The sequence below is a fragment of the Oncorhynchus mykiss genome, chromosome 19 (assembly GCF_057628025.1).
Source record: "Oncorhynchus mykiss isolate SJ-2025 chromosome 19, ASM5762802v1, whole genome shotgun sequence".
NCBI lineage: Eukaryota > Metazoa > Chordata > Actinopteri > Salmoniformes > Salmonidae > Oncorhynchus > Oncorhynchus mykiss.
In genome coordinates this window covers 27390762-27413218 of record NC_143040.1, presented here as the reverse complement: position 1 = coordinate 27413218, position 22457 = coordinate 27390762, and the positions used below count along the sequence as shown (strand labels likewise).

The following is a 22457-nucleotide window of genomic DNA, read 5'->3' as shown; positions in this document are numbered from 1 at the left end:
TCAGAAATTCTGCTAATTCCTGGTTGATGCATCATCTTGGTTTCGCCTGTAGAATGAGTTCTGGGGCACTTACAGACAAAATCTTTGCAGATTCTGAAACTTCAGAGTTTTCTTTCCAAAACTGTCAAGAATATGCATAGTCGAGCATCTTTTCGTGACAAAATATCGCGCTTAAAACTGGAACGTTTTTTATCAAAAAATGAAATAGCGCCCCTAGAGATCTAACAGGTTAATCAAATGGCTACCCAGACTATTTGCATTGCCCCCCCCCCCCTCTTCTACACTGCTGCTACATTCTTATTATCTATGCATAGTCACTTTAATAACTCTACCTACTTGTATATATTAACTCAATTACCTCGACACCGGTGCCCCCGCACACTGACTCTGTTCTGGTACCCCCTGTATATTGCCCCGCTATTCTTATTTACTGCTTTTTTTCCCCCTTTTTTTCTTAACTGCATTGTTGGTTAAGGGCTTGTAACTAAGTAATTTCACTGTACCTGTTGTATTCGGCGCATGTGACAAACAATATTTTATTTGATTAATCAGTTGTAGTAGTTATGAGGGGTTAGGGTTAATCCTAACCCAACTCCAGTCCTAGAGAGATACTGGGTGTGCAGGCTTTTGTTCCACCCCATAGGTTTCTATTGATATATGGTTACATACGGTATTGTTCTTCCATTTACTTGGTTTGTATTTTCTTATTGTTGCATTGTTGAGAAGGAACCTGCAAGTAAGCACTTTGTTGGATGATGTTGACCATACGTAGCCTGTTTTTATAAGACTAATACATCTTGAATCTTGGCATCATGAAAGTTCTGAGGGAAAATTGGGTCATGCATTCACAGCAGCACCCACAACTCGTTGGACACCCAATAATACAAATATATCACTCCCCCTTCTTTCTCCAGCAACGTTCTGAAGCCGCCCCAACAATTTGCATCTGTAGCTAGTGGACGACCCTCTCGAGCCAAACAACAACAGTCCCAAGCCCATGGCGGCATCGCGGGTGCGAGGCGCCAGGAGAACCTGCGTTGGGCGGCTGAGCTGTCCTTCAAGGAGGGTTCTGGCACTGGGTCTGCGTTAGCATCACACCACTGGCAGGAGCAGGTGGGCACACTACAGAGGCAGCTGGACTTCAGCACCAGCATGTGTCAGACCCTACTGCAGGACCAGCAGGTTGGTATAGCAGTTCAGTCACCTCACACCAATACATAGGCTTATCTAAAACATTTGACATGGTTGAGGCGTGCCTGATTTAGCTTGTCAGGTATGAGGCAAGCAGGCATGAGGAGTTTGATTTCTATGTACCTGAGAAGCGAAGCTATATCAAGGGTACCGCGCATGTCAACGTTTTGGAATGTATTGATTTTAGCTTGACTGGCATGAGGGATTTACGCGCAATTCAGACTATTCCATTGTTTTCTTTGTACCTTCCAATCTAAATTAAGTGCCTCCAAGTATTTCAAATGTTTGGAATACGTATCGAACCATGTCTGAATTCACCGAACCAAAGGAGGTATTTGAGGTTAATTTAGCTTGCCTGACATGAGGAGTTTGTTTCCATTGTACATGACCAGCTAAGCCAAATAAAGTACACCTCAAGTATTTCAAATATTCTGAATATTGTGCATTCACGCCTGGTCTGTGTCGTGACGTTACTTTCATTAATCTGATGACTGTTATTTATCTAATCAAATAACTGTTTAAATGTTACCCAATTTAAATTCTCATTAACAATTAACTCATTAGGAATTGGGGCACCAAGAGAGCGGTTCTTGAAAGAGTTACCATCTCCTGAATTAAACTTTAAGGGTCTTTACCAATCATATTCATAAATGGTCAACGTATTAATGATAACCTTCTATCATATCATTCTGAACAGTTGTAACCCCTTGCATCTGCAAAAACCCCAGCCTTACTTATGATTCAGTGCTACACAAATTAGTTTAATTATTTACTAGCTAACTAAATGGTAACACAGGATAAACATACACACTTAATACATTAGCAAAAGGTCCCGAGTGGACTAACATAATATGGCGGCTTGTTACAACTATGTTATGTTGGAATGTACCTCTGGCTCTCCGTAAGTAAAACAAAACAAGAAAATGGTGCTGTCTGGTTTGCTTAATATAGGGCATTTAAGTATATTCTCTCCCCTCTGTGTGTGAGAGGGGGTCCGGCTTAAGTTATTTATTGCAAAGCTTATCTGATTTTGAGTCAGGACATCGGTTTCACCCAACCTACAGAAAAGGTAGCAGCAACCTAAGGCTTTAGGCACACTGCCAAATAATGTTTGGCATTTCTGCTCACTTTCCTTTCTGTTCAATGTCTATTACATTTCACTAAGGGTCGATAAAGTAAGTTAATAAAGAAATGTATTACTCATGCCAGTCTTGTGTTAGAGGTGCCTAAATGGATTTTCGCCGCATTGTCATTGATATAGCACGGTGACACTTAACCTATAGAGCATGGTGTTGAATTTGAATTTATTCAGTGTGCGTCGTCCTGATGGAAATGCAAACACTGCTATTCCTTTTATAGAAATCAGCCTTTGGCTTGAGATCCTATTTGACTGGGTGTCAGAACCTGTATGGGGAAACCAAATGACAGACAGGTTCATGAATACCATTTTGTTCTCTTCTTTCTATCTCTTTCAAACTTTCTTTCTCCACACACACACACACACACTCTTTCTACATCTCTCACTCTTCTACCTGTTTTCCTTGTCCCTACCTGTTCTCCCCTCCCCCTCTCCAGATGTTGTCCTACATGCTCCAGACCCTGCTCACAGGACCGTACAATGCGCTGCCCAACAACCTGTCCTCCCCCCAGGTCCACCTGGTCATGCACCAGCTCAGCCAGTGTTACACACAGCTGGCCTGGCAGCAGAACAACGCCGAAAGGTAGAACAAACACACAAAAAAAATCAACTAGAATCTATTGGTTTATTTTCATTTTTGTCATTTAGCAGAGTGACTTAGTAGTGTGTGTGCATACTTTTTCGTACTGGTCCAACCGTGGGAATCGAACTCACAATTCTAGCGTTGCAAGCGCCATGCTCTACCACCTGAGCCACACAGGACCCATTTGCACAGATAATGTACAACAAACATTGCACCATATTTTAGCTATATACTGTAGCTAATTCTCATCTGAAGTCCCCAGATACTTTACTAGTTTACTGATATGTTAATGTCACTGGCTCAATGTATGGCATGAGGGAAATGATCAGTGTCTGTTTTCCAGACCTTACAATTCCGTTGAACATTTATTCATTGCAGCTTTCGTTTGTTAGGTTCACACCCATGTCATGTCTACATTAGTTTATAGCTCTAAGTGCATAGCCAATCATGGTTAAATGACTATCTGCAGTATATGTGAACATGACATCAGGTTTAAACATGACTTGTGAATACAAGAATGTGGTTAGGTTTTAACACTCGACTTGCCTGTATTTATCCCGTTTGTCCCCAGACTGAAACTGGTGCTGAGCGACCTGCTTCGTCAACAACAACAGCAGCCGCCCTCCTCGTCCTCAGGTCAGCAGGCCCAGAACCAGGGCTCCACGTCCCGGGACTCCGGCAGTGCCTGTCCCCCCTTCTCCCCCACCAGTCTCTTTCTCCCCTTCATCTCCTCCATTCCCCCCTCAGTCAACCAGGCCCTCAACCTGCCTCCTGGCCTGGCCGGATTCACACCCCTCTCCTCCGGTACGCCTTCCAACACCCCTTTATACATACATCTTCCATCCATTGTTTTTCGACCCTTCCTTGTTGATGTTATGACATATATTTTGTATGAGTGAAAGTTCTCAAAGGAACGAAAAATCCAAGAATGTATACCAAACATTAGGAACACCCCCTCAGAACAGCCTCAGTTCGTCAGGGCATGGACTCTTAAGTTGTCAAGTGTTCTACAGGGATGCTGGCGCCCATGTCAACTCCAATGTGTCCCACAGTTGTCAAGTTGGTTGGGTGTCCTTTTGGGTGGTGGACCATTTTTGATACACACGGGAAACTGTTGAGCGTGTAAAAAAAAAAAACATTAGCAATGCACTTCTTGACACCAACCTGTGTGCTTGGCACCTACTACCATTTGCCGTTCAAAGGCACTTAAATTCTTGCCCATTCACCCTCTGAATGGCACACATACAAAATCCATGTCTCAAGGCTTAAAAATCCTTTAACCTGTCTCTTTAAAGCTTTCCCCTCATCAGTCTGTCATGGAAAAAGCAGGTGTTCTTAATGTTTTTGTATAGTTAGTGTTCAAATAATGTCTCTTTCAGGGACTGTGTGTGCAAAAATGTATCAATTGCTTTTGTAATAATGTCATGGAAGGCACTCTTCTTTAAATACTTGTCACCTTGACCCAGTTCAATTCAGAGATTAGCTTTAGAAATTGAGAAGCTCTGGCACATATGAGTGTTATTGAGGAATAGAGGGCATACTGGAATAGTAGGAGAAATTCCTGATTTGATATTTTTGTAACCAAGTGTTTTCCAGATCACAATATACGCAGTTTGACGTTTATTGTCATCAGTCTTGTCCTGGAGGCAGAACTGAACAATTTCCCCTTAAATAAGCCAGTCAAAATTGTCTTTTGTAAAAATTCATAAAATGTAAAAGCTTTTTAGTCTTAGTTTAAGATTAGGGTTAGCAAGCGGGGTTAGGTTTAAAATCAGATTTTATGACTTTGTGGCTGTGCCAGCTAGTGACCATGCTGCAGATTTGCCTCCAGAACCAGATTCATGATGGAAAAACCTCTAACCTGCACAATATACCTCTGTGTGCTCACTTAATTTATTTTTCTCCTCCACAGGGTTTAATTTCAACCCCATGTTCCCTTCTGCTATGGGGGAGTTCCCTCAGAGTGCTGGTGGCCAAGTCAGCCCAGACAACCACCAGCAGCAGCTGGATCCCAACACCTCAGTCAAGACAGAGTACTTGAGCTTCCCTCCGCCCCTACAATGCTCCCCACTCAACACTGTAGACAAAAGGTGTGTGTTAGTGATTGATTGGCAAAAATCAAGTAGTTGCATATCGTGATATTATTTTTGGATGATATTGTATTGATTATTACTGACGTTTGACTCCAAGTATCGATTTGTAAAATCGATGTAGGCAGCGTTAGCTAGCGCTAGTCGGCTGTACCTGTGCCAAAACTCCAGTATTTATTCATCCTATAGCATGTTCTCCGTCTTTTTTAAATAGTGAGCCAACATGCTTTCAGTACTTATATTTCCCTGACTGATCAAAACACATTTTCTCTTGCCCATCTGCAGCAGACATATATATAGCCTGCAGCAGACATATATATATATAGCCTGCAGCAGACATATATATATATATATAGCCTGCAGCAGACATATATATATATATATATATATATATATATATATAGCCTGCAGCAGACATATATATATATATATATATATATATATATATATATATATATATATATAGCCTGCAGCAGACATATATATATATATAGCCTGCAGCAGACATATATATATATATATATATATATATATATATATATATATATATATATATATATATATATATATATATATATAGCCTGCAGCAGACATATATAGTGAGCAATATGTTTGGAACATCGAATCGCAATACAATCTGTGTCGAATCACAATACATATAGAATCGCAATACATATCGTATTGGCACCTAAGTATCGTGATGTCCCTTGCAATTCCCAGGCCTGTGTGTGTGTGTGTGTGTGTGTGCAAAGAATGAAAGGCATACTTCATTGCTACTTAGTTCTCTCTTACTCACACATTTTTTTCCTACTTTAGTCCAACCGTCTTTCTCTGTATCCATCCCACCAGGCCCCAGAGGCAGAATGAAGGAACCGGCAGTCGTGGCCATGAATCTGGCTGGCTCAACGTCTCCCAGCCTCCAGCTCCTATCACTGAATCCCCCTCCCCTCTACCCCATAGAGGGGCTAACAACACCCGGCCCCAGGCCTTCGACCAGGCCTCCCAGGAGAGCTTCAGCAGCATGCCGGACCCGGCTGACCCCACCATCATCACCAAGGCCTTCAGGGCAGGACGTAAGGCCTCTGCCCAGGCAAGCCTGGCCTCCCGCGACAAGACGCCCAACTCCAAGAGGAGGACCCGGCTGGTCAAGGGACACCACAAGAACACTGGTACGACATGGGATACTGTACCTGTAATGATTTATATTGAGTGCTTTTTCTCTAGAACTTGACATTTCCTTCCTCTCCAGCAGCTCAGTTAGGAAGGCCCGGGAGGTAACTCGCTCCAACCACCACCACTGTAGCACCTGCCTGTTGATACATTTACAAGATCATAAGACTAGAGATTTGAAGACCTCTCAATATTTCGGAGACACAACTGAAACAGTATTGCTCAAGGCAACTTGGTCAACACTATCTATTCAAAAGACGAATGCACAAATAGGGTATTTTTTTAAACATACGATGTGTGTAAATGATAATTTTTTTGTGCTCTATTTGTTTTGTGTGTTTCTCTTTCCTTGCTTGTGTATCTCCAGGAGTGGAGAGTGACAGTGTGTCCAGCACGGCCGACTTTGTCCAGAAGAGGGTGCCGCAGCCCCATCGCCAGCGGGACCAGAACCAGAGCCTGCTAGACAAACTGACCCAGGAGAAACTGGACACCAAGACCAAGACGGGCAACAAGCCCAACGACCTGTCCTCCGGTACAAAACCTTGACCCGATCACACTACACCGTGTCCACGCACATCTTCAGTTTCATTATTATTGTTATTTGAGTTGAATTGGTTTTATGTCCTCACCTTTTTGTAACGTGACCACGTTTTACTTTTTTGTTTATTTATGTCGTTGCATTTTTGATTTTCCTCACAGCCTATGCTTGGAGAACACCTTTCCTCTCTAACAGAATTGCATGCACTGAAGCGCCAGGTAAACTCACCCCTAGCACACAGCTAAGCACCAGCTAACACTGATTGTCACTGATTTGAAGTTTGAGGTGTTTTTTTCCCACAACCTTTGTGTAATATCGGTCATTCAAGCACCTCATGCATGTAATAGTTAAACTTTTAACGGACTCAAACTAGATCCCAACCTTAGTGTAACCTTCGAGTCTCTCGCTTGATCTAATGGACTTGGCGAACAATTGAAAGAGAAAAGGGGATACCTAGTCCGTTGTCCAACTGAATGTATTCAACTGAAATGTGTCTTCCGCATTTAACCCAACCCCTCTGAATCAGAGTAATATGTTTGGCATTCTGATTGGCTTTTTTTTTTTTTTTTTTTTTTAATGCAATTGCTTTATCTTTTGCATTTAGGAATTTGTTAGAATGTGTTCCATTGTACAGTATCATTTCCTTCGATACATTACTCTTAGAACTACTAGGTGCGCAGGCTTTCCCTCCAACTCTACTTTAACACATCAGATTCAGCGAATCAAGGTCCTGATGAAGGTATGTTTCAGCAGAGCTGGAGCCAAAGACTACACCGCCACCTGTGCAATACTGGATGGATATATATAGATATATCTCCCCAATAGACTGCCACATATGACTGCTTCTTATACTTGCGACAACATCTTCTTGAGTGTCTGTCTTGCGTTTTAACACCTCCAGATGCCAGCAGTGACTTCTCCCTGTTCGAGGCCCTGAGAGAGACTATCTACTCGGAGGTGGCCACGCTCATTTCCCAGAACGAGTCGCGGCCCCACTTCCTCATCGAGCTCTTCCACGAGCTGCAGCTGCTCAACACCGACTACCTGCGCCAGAGGGCACTCTACACCCTACAGGTAAACACGTCCGAATGAGGATTTACTGCTGATCCTAGACCAGCACTCCTACTCTGAGACTGCAAATAGTATTTCATACAATCCATGGGTAAACCTCATAGGAATGGATTCAAGCCACAAGGAGCTGCTGATAAAGACTTGAGGTGCCAAAATGTTGTTGATAAATCCCGTAGGAGCATAGAAAAAAACACTGGATTCTTTCTTCTAAATGTACAGCTCATGATTGTAACCCTCTTCCTTGCTGTTGGATTCTAATGTTTAACCATGTCTTTTTGCTGTTGACCTCCAGGACATAGTGACCAGGCACCTGACGGAGAAGAGTGCGGCCGAGGACCAGGCCTCCACCCTGGGCCCTGTGGCCTGGGCAGCCGGCTCCCAGTCAGAGCTCACCCCCAGTGAAAGCCTGGCAACCAGCGACGGGGTGAGACAGACGGATTTACACACACACCTGCCTCTTCATTAAATCACTTGCCTGTCATATCTCCCACTCCCTCTTTTCTCTTCTCAAGCTTTCCCTATCTCTCGCTCTTTTCTCTAGCTCATGTCTCATTCCTGACACCTCTCACTTTCTCTCAACATCTCTCGCTCTTTCCAGCCATCCATCTTAAACACTGTCCATCTATTTTTATTTCACTCTCATCCATCTTAAACACTCCGTCCATCTCTTTTTCTCTCTCCCCCTACCTCCTTTGTTCCCCCCCTCGTCTTTGAAATCCAGTGCTCCCGTTGTCAGTAAGGCTGTGCCTTGAGGCCCATCCGTCACTCTGAGCGAAGCGTTGCGGTTGCTGCCTGCCGGACAGATTAGATGTGTGTGGTTGTGCAGGTCTTTGTTCTAGCCCAGGTCCCCGGATGTTTTGCTAAATTATAACAATCCCTTTTGTCTTTGTAAATCACTCCTTTGTTCCCCAGTGATGGATGAGATGCCTGATTTTTCTCCCCCCCCCCATATGTTTGGAGAAAAGGATACAAGGGCAGATGCGCAGCCCATTGTTTTTAGTCTATTGCATCCCGAGATGTAACAGACGCAAAATCGGTCAAGGGAGTTTAGCAGAGCGGTCTCTGCAATGAATCAACGTTTTTCTTTTGTTCTCTCTTCCTCATTCGAACAATGAATGATGAATGGGTTCTCGTTTAGGATTTTTTTTCTTTCTAAATTGTTTGTTAGCCCCCAATGGGTGAGTGGTGTGTGATTGAATTCCCTTTTTACCTCTCTCTCAGGATGTGTCGGAGAAGAACATCCGGGTCATCAAGCATCATGTCCCGAGTAAGAGGCGGAACGACGCAGAATCGGTAGACAACGAGAGCACCCTGTCCACCACCTCCAACCTGGAGCCGTTCGCTAACGATGACTTAGGTATAATTTTTTAGTTGAGTTGAGTTTATTGTCCCGCGTTGCTCTTCTAATATCCTTCTCTTGTGTTCTCTCGCTCTCTCTCCCTCCCCTCTCCTGCCACTTGCAATGCTGTGCTGCCAGGTAACACAGTGATCCACTTAGACAAGGCTCTAGCCAGGATGAGAGAGTACGAGCGCATGAAGCTCAAGGCTGAGTTTAGCCCCAACACCACCGCTGCTACCGCCTCTGAGGCCTCTGCTAACTCTTCTGCTAGCGCTGCTCAGCTGCTGGAAGGTACACTTCTCTCTGTTCTACATCTCTCTCTGGTAGAAATGCGTAACGCTTGCTCCCCAAAGCCATGTGCTTCGTCCCACTCTACAGTGTTGTGGTCGGCGGGTGTGAACACTCCCACACACGTGTTTCCAAGTGCAAAGCACTTTGGCTGTCTGCGGTCTCATGTAGAGTCCTTGAAGTGTGCAGTCGCGCCCTCACGCACTTAGTAAAGAAAAAGTGGGATGTGGCAATGGTGTGCTGAGCTGTTTCGATTTCTCTTGGTGCCAGCTTACAAAACACACCTCAGATGGGAGATAATAATACATGTGTGTGTGTGTGTGTGTGTAAAGGTGCGGGAGTCTGGTCAGGTGATGTCCACTGTCCCCAGATCGACACCCAGCAGCTGGACAGACAGATTAAGGCCATAATGACCGAAGTCATCCCCTTCCTCAAGGTAGGAACCCAGGACCTGCCTCAATACCCTATAGTGGTCTCCCTTTTGTCTCCTGTCCTTCATTTATACTAGGGGTGGTCAATCCTCATTCTGGAAAGCTACTGGTCTGGATGTGCCCAAGCCTAGCTCAGATAATCCCTACCATTGTGTAGCAGAGTTGTCCCAATGCTTCAGCGTTGGCAGACACAATGTAAGTAACTTAATTTGTGTCCCTCTAATTGCCCTGAATGCCTCTGTTGATCCTACAGCTATTCCTCACTGAGCTCGAGCTGTTTTGCAAGGAGGAATGGGAAAAAATTTCAGTCTCTCGATGTGCAAAACTGATAGAGACATACCCCAAGCGACTTACAGCTGTAATCGCAGCAAAAGGTGGCGCTACAAAGTATTAACTTAAGGGGGCTGAATAATTTTGCACGCCCATTTTTTCAGTTTTTGATTTGTTAAAAAAGTTTGAAATATCCAATAAATGTCGTTCCACTTCATGATTGTGTCCCACTTGTTGTTGATTCTTCACAAAAAAATAGTTTTATATCTTTATATGTTTGAAGCCTGAAATGTGGCAAAAGGTCGCAAAGTTCAAGGGGGCCGAATACTTTCGCAAGGCACTGTATGTGCAGACGATGATGTGCAAGTAGAGATACTGGGGTGCAAAATAGCAAAAAGATAAATAACAATATGGGGATGAGGCAGTTGGGTGTGCTATTTACAGATTGGCTGTGTACAGTGATTGGTAAGCTGCTCTGACAGCTGATGCTTAAAGTTAGAGAGGGAGATATAGGTCTCCAGCTAAAGGGATTTTTGCAATTAGTTTCAGTCATTGGCAGCAGAGAACTGGAAGGAAAGGCTGACAAATGAGGTATTGGCTTTGTCAAGTCAAGAACAGACTATGGGAGGCACACAGTACTATAGAGAGCCATGACTACATGGAACTCTAATCCACATCAGGTAACTGATGCAAGCAGTGGAATCGGATAAAAATACACCTTCTGGAACATCGGGGACTGAAGAGACACTCAGGAACAGACACTCATACGCACACACACACGCTAGCACACCCACTCTACACACACACGTACGTTATAATATTGTTGTATGGTGGTATTATACATTTTGTATTGTAGTGGTGTAATAATGTTATGATGTACTGTTTTATCTTTGGTTTTATGTGTGATGTAAGTGCCTTTATGCGTTTGGACCCCGGGAAGAGTTGACAGCGGCTAATTTGGGATCCCTGATAATTACAGATGTGCAGACTCATGCTACATTTGGAGTGCGATAACATAAGAATATTGTGACTGACTTGAGCAATTTTACACTATTGGCAATGGAAAAGCCCTGGTTTTTGTTTTGACAAATAATTTGGCAAACTAGCATGATTTGAATCCAGAAACAGTCAGGTACCCAGGCTAGCAATATACTTTGTTAAAGGCAAAGAACTGAAAGAGGTTGTTTTTGTTCTTGTGGTCTGTCAGGAGCACATGGACGAGGTGTGTTCCTACCAGCTGCTGACGTCGGTACGGCACATGGTGCTCACCCTCACCCAGCAGAACGACGAGAGCAAGGAGTTTGTCCGCTTCTTCCACCGACAGCTGGGAGGAATACTGCAGGTATGAAAAGCCTTATGATGATATAGCAAATTTAGAGGTTTTCCCCACTGTGACTCAAACATCAGATTAGTCCGGTAACTTTTATTTTGGTGTAAGAGCTGAAAACGTCCACTCAAACAAGTTAACAAAGTGCAGACTAACATAAGAATTTATATCCAGAAATATTGGTTCAGCCATTTTAAAATTAGTATCAGCTAATTTTTTTTAACTAAGCCAAGATAGACCACAGCCTGTCGTTTCCATGGGAACAAATGAGCTATAGTGGGCAGAACAAGCAAGGAGGGGGCAAGAGCCAAGCACGAGCTTGTGAATCTATTGATTCAGCCATTTTTTTAAATAAGTATGTGTGCAGCTTTCTTAGACAGATTTTCTCAACACCTATTCTATCTAGTACTGTTTTTAGCTTATCATTTTCAAAATGGAGTCCTAAGTTTTTCCCTCCCCCTAAGGACTCTCTGAGTAAGTTTGCAGGACGTACTCTAAAGGACTGTGGCGAGGACTTGCTTGTGGAGATCTCTGAGATCCTGTTTAACGAGCTGGCCTTCTTCAGACTCATGCAAGACCTGGACAGCAACAGCAGTAGTACTGCTACTATAGCTAACTCCCAGGCCAGGCACAAGAACCACAAGAGACCTAATAATAACCAAGTCAAGCAGGAACACAGGAATAATGAGGTAGGTGGAGGGGATAGGGGTGTGGGTGAGTGTTTTCATATTGGATTTGTGTGTGTCATTCACTCTAATATGAAATGAGCGAATACATTTCAAGACTGGTGAACATTTGACTACTTTCAGGAGAACAAGTCTCCGGAGGTCGAGAAGTCCTTTCCCCCAGCATATCTCGATGAAGACAAAGTGAGGAAATCAACATTCAACATCTGATTTTCTTGTGTGGTTTCAAGCCAGATGTCTCTTTAGACTACACTTAGTGTAGTCCAGGGGTGTCAAACTCAGAAAATGTGTTATATCTTTGCTGTCGACGCTCCCAAACTGTCTAGCTTTCATTTCAGTGATTTTATTAGCAAGCTGGACATTGTATGAATGTACGTCCATTATAATTTCTACAGTTTCAATTTGGTTTAGTCATTTTAAAGTGTGTGTGTATGTACTCAGCAAAAAAAAAAGAAACGGCCTCTCACTGTCAACTGCGTTTATTTTCAGCAAACTTAACATGTATGAATATAAGATTCAACAACTGAGACATAAACTGAACAAGTTCCACAGACGTGATTAACAGAAATGTAATAATGTGTCCCTGAACAAAGGGGGGGGATCAAAAGTTAGTCCGTATCTGGTGTGGCCACCAGCTGCATTAAGTAATGCAATGCATCTCCTCCTCGTGGACTGCACCAGATTTGCCAGTTCTTGCTGTGAGATGTTACCCCACTCTTCCACCAAGGCACCTGCAAGTTCCCTGATATTTCTGGGGTGAATGGCCCTAGCCCTCACCCTCCGATCTAACAGGTCCCAGACGTGCTCAATGGGATTGAGATCCAGGCTCTTCGCTGGCCATGGCAGAACACTGACATTCATGTCCTGCAGGAAATCACACACAGAATGAGCAGTATGGCTGGTGGCGTTGTCATGCTGGAGGGTCATGTCAGGATGGGACTGCAGGAAGGGTACTCTGTAAAGTGAGTTAGTTCAACCACGGACAATGACAAGAAGCTCAGTCTGATGATACTGATGATACCATGACAGACCCTCCACATCCAAATCGATCCCGCTCCAGAGTACAGGCCTCAGTGTAACTCTCATTCCTTCGACGATAAACGCGAATCCGACCATCACCTCTGGTGAGAAAAAAACGCAACTCGTCAGTGAAGAGCACTTTTTGCCAGTCCTGTCTGGTCCTGCGACGGTGGGTTTGTGCCCATAGGCGACGTTGTTGCCGATGATGTCTGAGGACCTGCCTTACAACAGGCCTACAAGCCCCCAGTCCAGTCTATTGCGGACAGTCTGAGCACTGATGGAGGGATTGTGCTTTCCTGGTGTAACTCGGGCGGTTGTTGCCATCCTGTACCTGTCCCGCAGGTGTGATGTTCAGATGTACCGATCCTGTGCGGGTGTTACACGTGGTCTGCCACTGCGAGGTCAATCATCTGTCCGTCCTTTCTCCCTGTAGCACTGTCTTAGGCATCTCACAGTACAAATATTGCAATTTATTGCCCTGGCCACATCTGCAGTCCTCATGCCTCCTTGCAGCATGCCTAAGGCACGTTCACGCAGATGAGCAGGGACCCTGGGCATCTTTCTTTTGGTGTTTTTCAGAGTCTGTAGAAAGGCCTTTTTAGTGTCCTAAGTTTTCATAACTGTGACCTTAATTGCCTACGGTCTGTAAGCTGTTAGTTTCTTAAAGCTCGTGCCACAGTTGCATGTTCATTAATTGTGTATGGTTCATTGAACCCTTTACAATGAAGTTAATTAATAAAAATCCAAATATCTTTGAAAGACATGGTCCTGAAAAAGGGACATTTATTTTTTGCTGAGTATATAAATATATATTTATTTTTTTGACACCCCTGGTGTAGTCTAAAGGTTGGGATTAAGGCGTGTAAATGTCTTAACTTTTTACATCTCACTCTGTGTGCCAGGATGAAGATGAGACGGAGCAGAAAGAGACCGAGGGGGAGCAGCACGGAGGAGAGGGGAAAGACAGCAGGAGCAGCGAGGCCTCTGAGATGGAGGAGGAAGAGGGGGCTAGAGAGGGACTGCTTCACTCTATTAGTGAGTGAACACAATGCGAGGCGCCTCAATTAGCCTAAAAGCTACTCTGTAAAGTGAGTTAGTTCAACCACGGACAACCTTGCTAGTGACCGTAGCTACTAGAGGAAGCTTGTGATCGAGTGTTCTGCAGGTTCACAATGGAGGATTTTGTTGTGAATCTTTAGGGTCACGTCATTACAACTGTCGCCAACCTATTTCCAACAAAGTAAACTCCTACTACGATTATGACGAGTGCCACACCTTTGACTTGTTCTCCTAGTGCTAACCCTTCGTTGTTTTGTGTTCTTTGCCAGGTCTGTCCAAGGCGGAGACCCAGGCCCTGACTAACTACGGCAGTGGGGAGGATGAGAACGAGGTGGAGATGGAGGAGTTTGAAGCTGAGCCCCAGGACGTCCAGACCTCCCTGCAGGTTAGCAATGATGGTGGAGAGCAACGGGTTAGGACACACACACACTCAGTACGCACACTTCCGTTAGACTGTCTAGTTACCGTCTTCTCCTGTATTTCAGGTAGCAGCAAATGAAGCACCATCAAATGGAAACCGAGAGATGAAGTCTGACCAAGAAAGCTCTGAGAGTAACGATGGTAAGAACGCTCACGGTTGTTTTTCTGTCTCTTGGCTTTTAGGCAGCCAAAATAGTACCTGTTTTTCATCTACTTTTTGCTGTGTACATAGTCCACATTTTTGTAAATGGTTGCCAGATGTTTTCATTATAGCAATGTTTGGTCTGATGGATGCCTGTGTTTTCAGCCCCTCTGATTCCCTATAAACCCCCCCCCCCATACTGTCTCTCCCTCCTTTTTCCTTCTCTCTATCCTAAACTTCTCTGCTTGCTTATCGCCCCCACCCCCAGTCAAGAGCAGTAAGTCTGAGTCCATCGATGTGGTGGACTCCCCAGAGGAAGAGGGTGTGGAGAATGGGAGGCCGGAGGGGGAGGGAGGTGCAGCCTCAGCCACCACCAACAACCAGGAGGGCTCAAACAGCAGCGGCAGCCCTGACACCGAGTCACCTGTCATGCTCAACATAGATGTAACACCACTACATAGACCTATGATCCTTTTTAAACTACAAAATTCTTTAATAGTTTAATTTATTTATGTGTATTCCAATGTCTTTATTACTTCTCCAAACCCTTTATAATGTATATGCTTTCATTTAATTCATGCAGGAGGTGGGATCAGGAAACATGAGCCAAAAGTCAGACGAGGAAGACTTTGTGAAAGTGGAGGATTTACCCATGCAGCTGAGTGTCATATGTGAGGTGGGACGAGCCAGAATGACTCCATTTCCCCTGTTATCAATATGTCCACTTTTTTTCCCCCTCTTCTTACAAACTGTCTGATCATTGGTCTTGTGAAATCTAGTAATGTTCTCTCTCTGTGTGTGTGTGTGTGTGACGAACAGGAGGCGCTCCAGAAGAGGGTAGTTGAGGAACAGCAGAATAATAATCGGTCTGTTGAGATCCTCAATGGGAACACTGACACTAGTGGACTCGTGGGCAATGGACACACGCTCAAAGAACCAGGTAGGTACATACAATATCTAGTGAAATGATTCACTGTCTGGCACAGTTTTCATTTCAAAATTGTTTCATGAAACTGGTAGAGCGCAACTTCACAGAATGTCCAGGGAAATAAATGTATGTTGCAGAACCGATATTAGTCTGCCGTGTAGACATGTAAATGTTGGCTATGTACTATTTAATATGATTGTATCCATCTGTGTTTGCAATATCTCTAGGAAGACAATGATTCGTCTACTTTTTTTCTCTCATCTTTCTTACAGAAACGATAGGTGCACAAAGTGCATAAAAAGACCGTCTTGTACAAACGTTGTCGAATGAACCACTACAGAATAATCCTAAAGATGTTCAGACTCCTATTGGTACTTAATGATTGGATGGTCGCAAGGGTTGGCGAGACAATGTCGTGCCAGTGACTAAGCTTAGCTCGAAACCGTTTGACCAACTACAATGGTTCAAAACAACTACAACTGTAATGTAATCAACACTGTTTTGTTTATTTCTACTCCTGAGGCTGTATCTATTAAGCACATCAGAGTAGGAGTGCGGATGATCTAAGATCAGTTTGGTATTTTTGATCATCATACATACTGATTGTTTGGACAAGTTGGACCTGATCCTAGATCAGTACCCATTCTCTGAAACACTTGATACATACAGCCCCTGATTACTGAATGTGTTCTTTGATTTGGGGATTTAGGGTGGGGTCTCTCTCTCACTCTGCTGCTGTGTTACGTATAAAGTTTTACAAGCCTCGTTTGAATCCTCTAGTCTAGCAAACTTGTTGAAAATTGCCTTAGTTCTGTTTTCTGCGGATATGGGATCAGTTTGGAATCGGTTTGTCATTTTGAATAATTTTATTTGTTCATCTTCTTGGCCTTGTCTTATTCTCTCTCGCTAGCTCCCATGCTTTTCAAGCATCTGACCTTTTGAACTCTTAACTACAACACTAATGAACTACAAGTACGACTTCAAACTTGATTCAGGCTGCTTGCGAGTCATTTCCTCACCTTTGGCTGTAAAGACTACATTGACACCTAACATCTTTTCCCTTATGTCATGGGGGTGTCGTCACCTTTTACTGCACTCTTAATGTTACCTTCCTTTTTGTTTTCTCTGGGCAGTTTTCCATGTAATTAAAGATAACTACTGTATGTAGTTTTAAGAATAAAATGATGGAACTTTTCAAAGCGGTGGCTTGTCTTTGTGTTTAACAAGTGTAGTTTACTGGAAGGCTGTAGACAAGACCTAAAATCAGATTACTTGAATGCAAAAGATATAAACTGATTGATCAATGCTTTCATGAGCCCAGTTTATACCTGGTGCTGACATGTGTCCTGGGCACTTTCTCAATTGTGTAAAAATCTGTCCTCTACTCTGTGACCTGTAAATGGAGGCGTTTCCTCACCAATCATCCCCTACCAGCGGTAGAAAGGCTCTATCGTTAATATAAATTACAGGCTAATTCACACTTTGTTCCAAATGAACATGTATGGCAAAATGTTTTCAAAATATTGAGTTGCCATTTAACCCTTTACACTTGTGGGAATTGGCCTATTGAAATGTTTCTCACAAGGGCATATGCATGAACATGGTAATTGAAAGGGAACTGTGTGGAATTTATTAGACCAAAGGGAGTACACAAGTTCAACTGAATCCAAATTTTACACATGATTTGCATTTGATGTGTGTAGATTTTGGTAATACAAATAACTCCAGATACATCCAGTGGGAAGACATGTTACACTTTCACAAGGCAATTCAGACATTGTAATTTTGCTGCGCATAGAAAGGAGTCGGCAGCAAAACAAATTCAAATGGGCTCAATTTTTTCAGGAAAACCAAGGGTATGACATTACATCTTAACTGTACATCAAGCCGTGATCATAAACATTTGGCACTGTATAGACTGTTCCAATTTTGGTGCTTAACAGTGCCCAAATCTGCCATTTTCAACCCATGTATGAGGGTTAAGCAATGTTGAGGCAATATTTCGATTGGAGCCTTTAGTTACAGCGCAAAGACTTGAAATATGTACAACAGGATTCTCCAGTTGTTTCTGAATCAGTTAAGCCCATCTCCCCACCACCGTTCTGTTAGAAACCCATTTGGAGGCTTCACCAGGGCATACAGGGGTTGGGGCAGTCACGGATGTAGGATTCCAGTTTGCCCTTGTTCACGTCCATCAACGTGGTGTATGTGGTCAACTGCAATGACAAGTCAGTCACTCGGGCGGTCTTTTGAGAAATGCTAACAGGACTTTCGCATTAGACAGATTTATTGAATCGCTAGAAATGCCTTGAATGGTTCATAATGATAAAACGGTAAATAAGGGCTCACCTTGTTCAAGACTGGTTTTGTCGACAGCACGTCGTACACGGTCTTCAGTGAGATGTTCTGAGGAGAAAGGATAGGGGAAAAGAATCTTACCACTTTGTTTAGCACAAAGATTCCTTTGAATTTGTACAGGGAATTGAAACATCAAATTAAGGAGCAGAGCCAAATTATAGTTGACTTTTTATTCAGCCATGGAATGGTTGGTGTCTGCCCAACTACATCTATATGGCTTATCTGTGGTTGTAGTACTCACTGCCTGCGTGGTCTGGTTCATACACTTCATGGCTGGAGTCCTGCGGTTGTCCAAGAACAGAGGCTCCTTCCAGTGATCGTAGTTGGTTTCCAGAACGTACCAGCGGCCCAGCTTCAGCTCAATCCTTCACAACAGGAGTACAGTGTTTAGGAATGTGATGCTTCCTGATTAAATCAGGAATATCTAGGCCTCCTGCGTTGCGCTGTGCTAGAAGTGTCACTACAGATCCGGGTTCGATGCCGGCCGCGACCAGGAAACATGAGGCGGCGCACAATTAGCCCAGCGTTGTCTACATTTGGCCGGCTGGGATGTCCTTGTCCCATCGTGCTCTAGTGGCGCATGCACGCTGACTTTGGTTTCCTCCTACACATTGGTGCAGCTGGCTTCCGGGTTAAGTGAGCAGTGTGTCAAGAAGAAGTGCGGCTTGGCATGGTTGTGTTTCGGAGGACGCATTGCTCTCGACCGTCGCCTCTCCTGAGTCCGTACGGGAGTTGCATTGATGGGACAAGACTAACTACCAATTTGATTTGTTTTACCCATTTTGTGACATGTATCCTTATGTAATAGAAATGTACCTGCTGGCTGGACATTTCAGATTTCCCTGTTTTTGTAGTCTGGATCACATCCCTGAATGTTAAACAGTATGATTTGTATGACCAGTGTGATGCAAGGTGATCTTGTTCCACCCCAGCACCTTTTCAAATCAGGTATGCTAGTGCTGAGCTGGAACAGAACCCTGCACAGCTAGTATTTCACCATGACACAAGTTAGAGACCCCTGCTGTACTAGTAGTGTGTTTAGTATTTAATTTCAGTAGTTGAAATTGGATAGTAATATGTTTTAGCCACTCACTCCCAGATGTCGAGGCTGAGGACTCTGGAGCGGGTGATGACACAGCCCTGGCCCGTCTGGTTCCCTCCCAGGATGAAGTAGGCCGGGGCCAGCAGCTTGGTCTGGGCCAGAAGGTTCTTTGCCGCCTCGTAGCTGGACACACACAGGGTTAAATAAAGGGTGTGTTTTCACGAGACCAAAGAAATGTCAGTTTCATAATGCTGGTCTTGAATGTGCTCAGGTTTTCCTCCATAATACAGCCCTCATTCAAGCAAGAATGTGTATTATTGCCTTCAATAACAAAACATGTCAACTGTAGTTAAATGACATTGTCATTTGATTCTTCTATGAAAGTAGAAAGATACCTGGTAGCATTCTCTAAGACAGAGCGAGTGAGGAAGCTCATCCACATCCCATCTCTTTTCCCCAGGATCCACTCCACGATCCCTGAGAGAACAGACACACTTAATATTCCCCCCTCCGCATTCATAACAGGTCTATAAATGTACTGATTTGAGAGACCGGGAGAGTTGGGTAGCTCACCGATGTATCCTCCATCGAGGCTGAAGCGCTCATTCATGGTCAGAGTGAAAGCATGCTTCAAAGAAAATGATAAATGTTTTCGTCAAATTACACTTTCACAACTACCATGATGTTAAAACAGATGTTTGTCATCATTGGCTAAAAAAGACACCACATCAGGGACACGTTCAAAAGGGATTTGTTTTTCCCATTTGAAAATGTTGCTTGCTTCCATTTGTGCCTGCTGAATGCAGCCCAGAGCTCACCGGTTTGATACCGGTCAACATGCCCACGTAGCCGGCGAAGTTAGTGGACTTGAAGACCGTCTTGTTGCCTCTCTGGAAGTCAATGTTGACCACCATAGGCTTGAGTTTCTCTGTTATCAACCAGGACCTGTTCTTCATGTCCCAACTGGTAGAGAAAGAAACAATAAGGGGGTTTATTTTCAGTAAAGAATTAAAGGTGTAGCAACTGGAAAAACGTTTACAGAAAACCAGCAAAAATAATTAAAAATAGGTTAAAAGGTATTGTTCACCCAAATTGACTGACTAGTAATTTGGGTTTGTAATAGCTACAGTGTCCTATTAACACAATGGAGCACAAAACAATGCATGGTAGGACCCTTGATATCCCTTTGTCACTAAACTGTAGCAGTGACATTCTTACCCCATGAATAGTCCAAAGTCCATATTCCGCCCATGGATAAGGTTACCTATGACAATGCAAGGAGAGAAACCAAAATGCTGTGTGTGCATGAACATTTCAAGCGTCACGTCCTACCATGATGACATGTACATAACTAAAGTATTGATTCAGATGTCATAACATAACATGAGCTACTTACCATTTGAGTCCTCTGCCACTAGAGAAGTGCACACTGTAAAGATCTCATAGAAGATGTTGTAGAGGACAACCTCGCCTGGAGTGAAACCAAGTGTAATAGAATCAGAATAGAGGGAGGTGAGAAACTAGAAACTGAATGATAGTGCCGTTGTGGTCAGGGGTTGGAATAAGCAATTGTGGGTTACTGTATATTACCAAGGGGAACACCCGAGGCAGTCGCGACTCCTTTTATTTCCTCATTGAATGGGTAGGGTAGGGTATTCACTATCAAAGGCTGCAGAACACACAAGACCATTAGTAATGGATTAGAAACGGTTACATTATCAAATTAAATCATCACTGAAATTATTTTATGAGATGAGGTGTAATAGTTTTCCAGTGAAATGATCAAACTCTCTCACCAAGTCCTTGTCGACCAAATCTATCAGTTTCCCACTAGGAACAAATGCGTTGGCCAAATCCTTGATAGCCTGGATCATGTTGACCAACTGAAGAAAACCAGACAAATAGTGAATAAGAAAACAGTACGAGTATTGATCCTACAGTAAATACATTTACATAATTGATACGAACAAGACATGTAAAACTCTCACCTCAGCTTTCTTGTCAGTGATGATTAGCTTCCATCTTTCGCTGGGGGGCAAATCCAGGTCTATTGTGTACCAGGTGACAGGCCCTTTGAATCTGATCAAAATCGTGACATGAGAGATGTTAGATGGATGCATAATGACATTGAGGTCACTTTACTATCCCCTGCAAATGGTATTACACAATAGTGTCATGTGAGATTCATTTTAAGGCTACAGTAGTCACTACAGTAGTCAAAAGTTGCCCCAGTCTAATTACAATGGACAGAGGCAGGTAGCTAATGACTAAATGCACCTGGTTATACACAATACAAACACTTCTTGTTAACCTGGCATAAGTGTGCCGCCTCACGCATGAGCCATGATCTGGGACCGGCCGGGTATTACAAAACTTATGCAAGTTGTTTAGATGTTACGGACATTTGACAGCACCTTGGACAACTAGCTAACTTAGTTAGTCACAGTATGCTAGCTAATGACAAATACTTACGTTGGACCTTTGGGAGGGTACATGCCCGTCTGGCATTCTTCGGTATACTGTTAAGAAACCAAAGCTTTGTTCAGGTGAAAATGCACTTTCTAGCTAGAACTCAGACTAACTAATATTTGGCAGACAGTTTACGATTACAGAATATTCATTATTTGGATCACTTACCGGTGGCACAAACTGTGCCGATACTGCAGATAAGGACACCAAAAGACAACACAACCTATCCATCTTGTGTCCCGTTGTTTGTGTGTAAAGCTTCTTCGGATTTCTGGTCAGCTTCAAAATACGGAAGTGTATTCTTTCCTCGTGATTTGAGAGGGAGCGTGCGGGCGGCTACAACATATTTTATACTTACATTTTTCTCTGATTCAGATACATTAGTTTTGTTTATGTCACGTATTGCATGTACAAATGTAAGTGTATAAATAGGATTCTACTTATGTAGAATGATATGTCCTCCCACACGATACTGGTACATTCCTGATTGTTATACTGAAGTGAAAACAAGTGCACACATGACTGGCAATTAAATATCAATAGAATGGGATTATTGTAGTTACAATTGGGCACAGGTTACTCATAAAACAACTGAAAGCACATTTAATGGGTTGCGACAAAATGACTTTTTAAAGCTAATTCGCTTGTCAACAAATCCTGTTTTAAAACAGTTTGAAAAAGATGAGGAAAAGCTGAGGAGCCTTGTCATATTCACACGTTGACGCTGTAGGGGAGCGTGGGGTAAGTTGAGCCGAACACAAAATTCTAAATTTGACCAAATATGTAGAAAGAGGTCATCATTTCATGGAGTCTGTGAAGGAAGAAACCACATGGAAAAAGTAGTAAGCAAGTTAGGTCCCAAAAAGTGTAACAAGTCAAATGAATGTGTTAGAGGTT

General features: G+C 43.3%; 2 protein-coding genes across 12 annotated transcripts in view; one reads left to right on the top strand and one right to left on the bottom strand.

The window, feature by feature from the left end:
* Positions 1-16890, top strand: part of LOC110497460 (pericentriolar material 1 protein) — a 36068-nt gene extending 19178 nt beyond the window's left edge. For 4 of the 11 annotated variants that reach the window (XM_036954395.2, XM_036954391.2, XM_090210673.1 and 1 more), the window contains exons 19-40: positions 915-1182; positions 2767-2912; positions 3484-3716; positions 4825-5002; positions 5852-6171; positions 6540-6704; positions 6872-6928; positions 7612-7784; positions 8074-8205; positions 9003-9138; positions 9259-9411; positions 9741-9844; positions 11317-11451; positions 11901-12125; positions 12246-12305; positions 14045-14177; positions 14471-14586; positions 14687-14762; positions 15032-15207; positions 15347-15439; positions 15583-15703; positions 15964-16890. In XM_036954395.2, coding sequence (XP_036810290.2) covers positions 915-1182; positions 2767-2912; positions 3484-3716; positions 4825-5002; positions 5852-6171; positions 6540-6704; positions 6872-6928; positions 7612-7784; positions 8074-8205; positions 9003-9138; positions 9259-9411; positions 9741-9844; positions 11317-11451; positions 11901-12125; positions 12246-12305; positions 14045-14177; positions 14471-14586; positions 14687-14762; positions 15032-15207; positions 15347-15439; positions 15583-15703; positions 15964-15989 — 3226 coding nt within the window. In that variant the 3' untranslated portion in view covers positions 15990-16890. Of the gene's footprint in view, positions 1-914; positions 1183-2766; positions 2913-3483; positions 3717-4824; positions 5003-5851; positions 6172-6539; positions 6705-6871; positions 6929-7611; positions 7785-8073; positions 8206-9002; positions 9139-9258; positions 9412-9740; positions 9845-11316; positions 11452-11900; positions 12126-12245; positions 12306-14044; positions 14178-14470; positions 14587-14686; positions 14763-15031; positions 15208-15346; positions 15440-15582; positions 15708-15963 lie in introns of all 11 variants that reach the window. The other 7 variants (XM_090210675.1, XM_090210674.1, XM_090210677.1 and 4 more) reach the window with 4 other exon arrangements.
* A 408-nt stretch (positions 16891-17298) lies between these two features.
* On the bottom strand, positions 17299-22101 carry LOC110497461 (acid ceramidase). The gene is made up of 14 exons (XM_021573571.3): positions 21729-22101; positions 21564-21610; positions 21080-21170; positions 20888-20974; positions 20682-20760; positions 20488-20562; positions 20310-20355; positions 19910-20054; positions 19665-19719; positions 19487-19568; positions 19143-19274; positions 18291-18414; positions 18041-18097; positions 17299-17907 (listed from the first exon to the last, which is right to left on the bottom strand). Exons 1-14 carry the CDS (start codon positions 21789-21791, stop codon positions 17818-17820), a joined length of 1173 nt encoding a protein of 390 aa, XP_021429246.2. The 5' UTR covers positions 21792-22101; the 3' UTR covers positions 17299-17817.
* Between the last annotated feature and the right edge of the window lie 356 nt (positions 22102-22457).

Coding starts and splice junctions, on each gene's coding strand:
- LOC110497461 (XM_021573571.3), bottom strand. CDS start 21,791: ATGGATAGGTTGTGTTGTCTTTTGGTGTCCTTATCTGCAGTATCGGCA. Junction 20,563..20,681: donor TGCCTCGGGTGTTCCCCTTG/GTAATATACAGT, acceptor GTTTCACTCCAG/GCGAGGTTGTCCTCTACAAC. Junction 17,908..18,040: donor CAAAACCAGTCTTGAACAAG/GTGAGCCCTTAT, acceptor TTGTCATTGCAG/TTGACCACATACACCACGTT.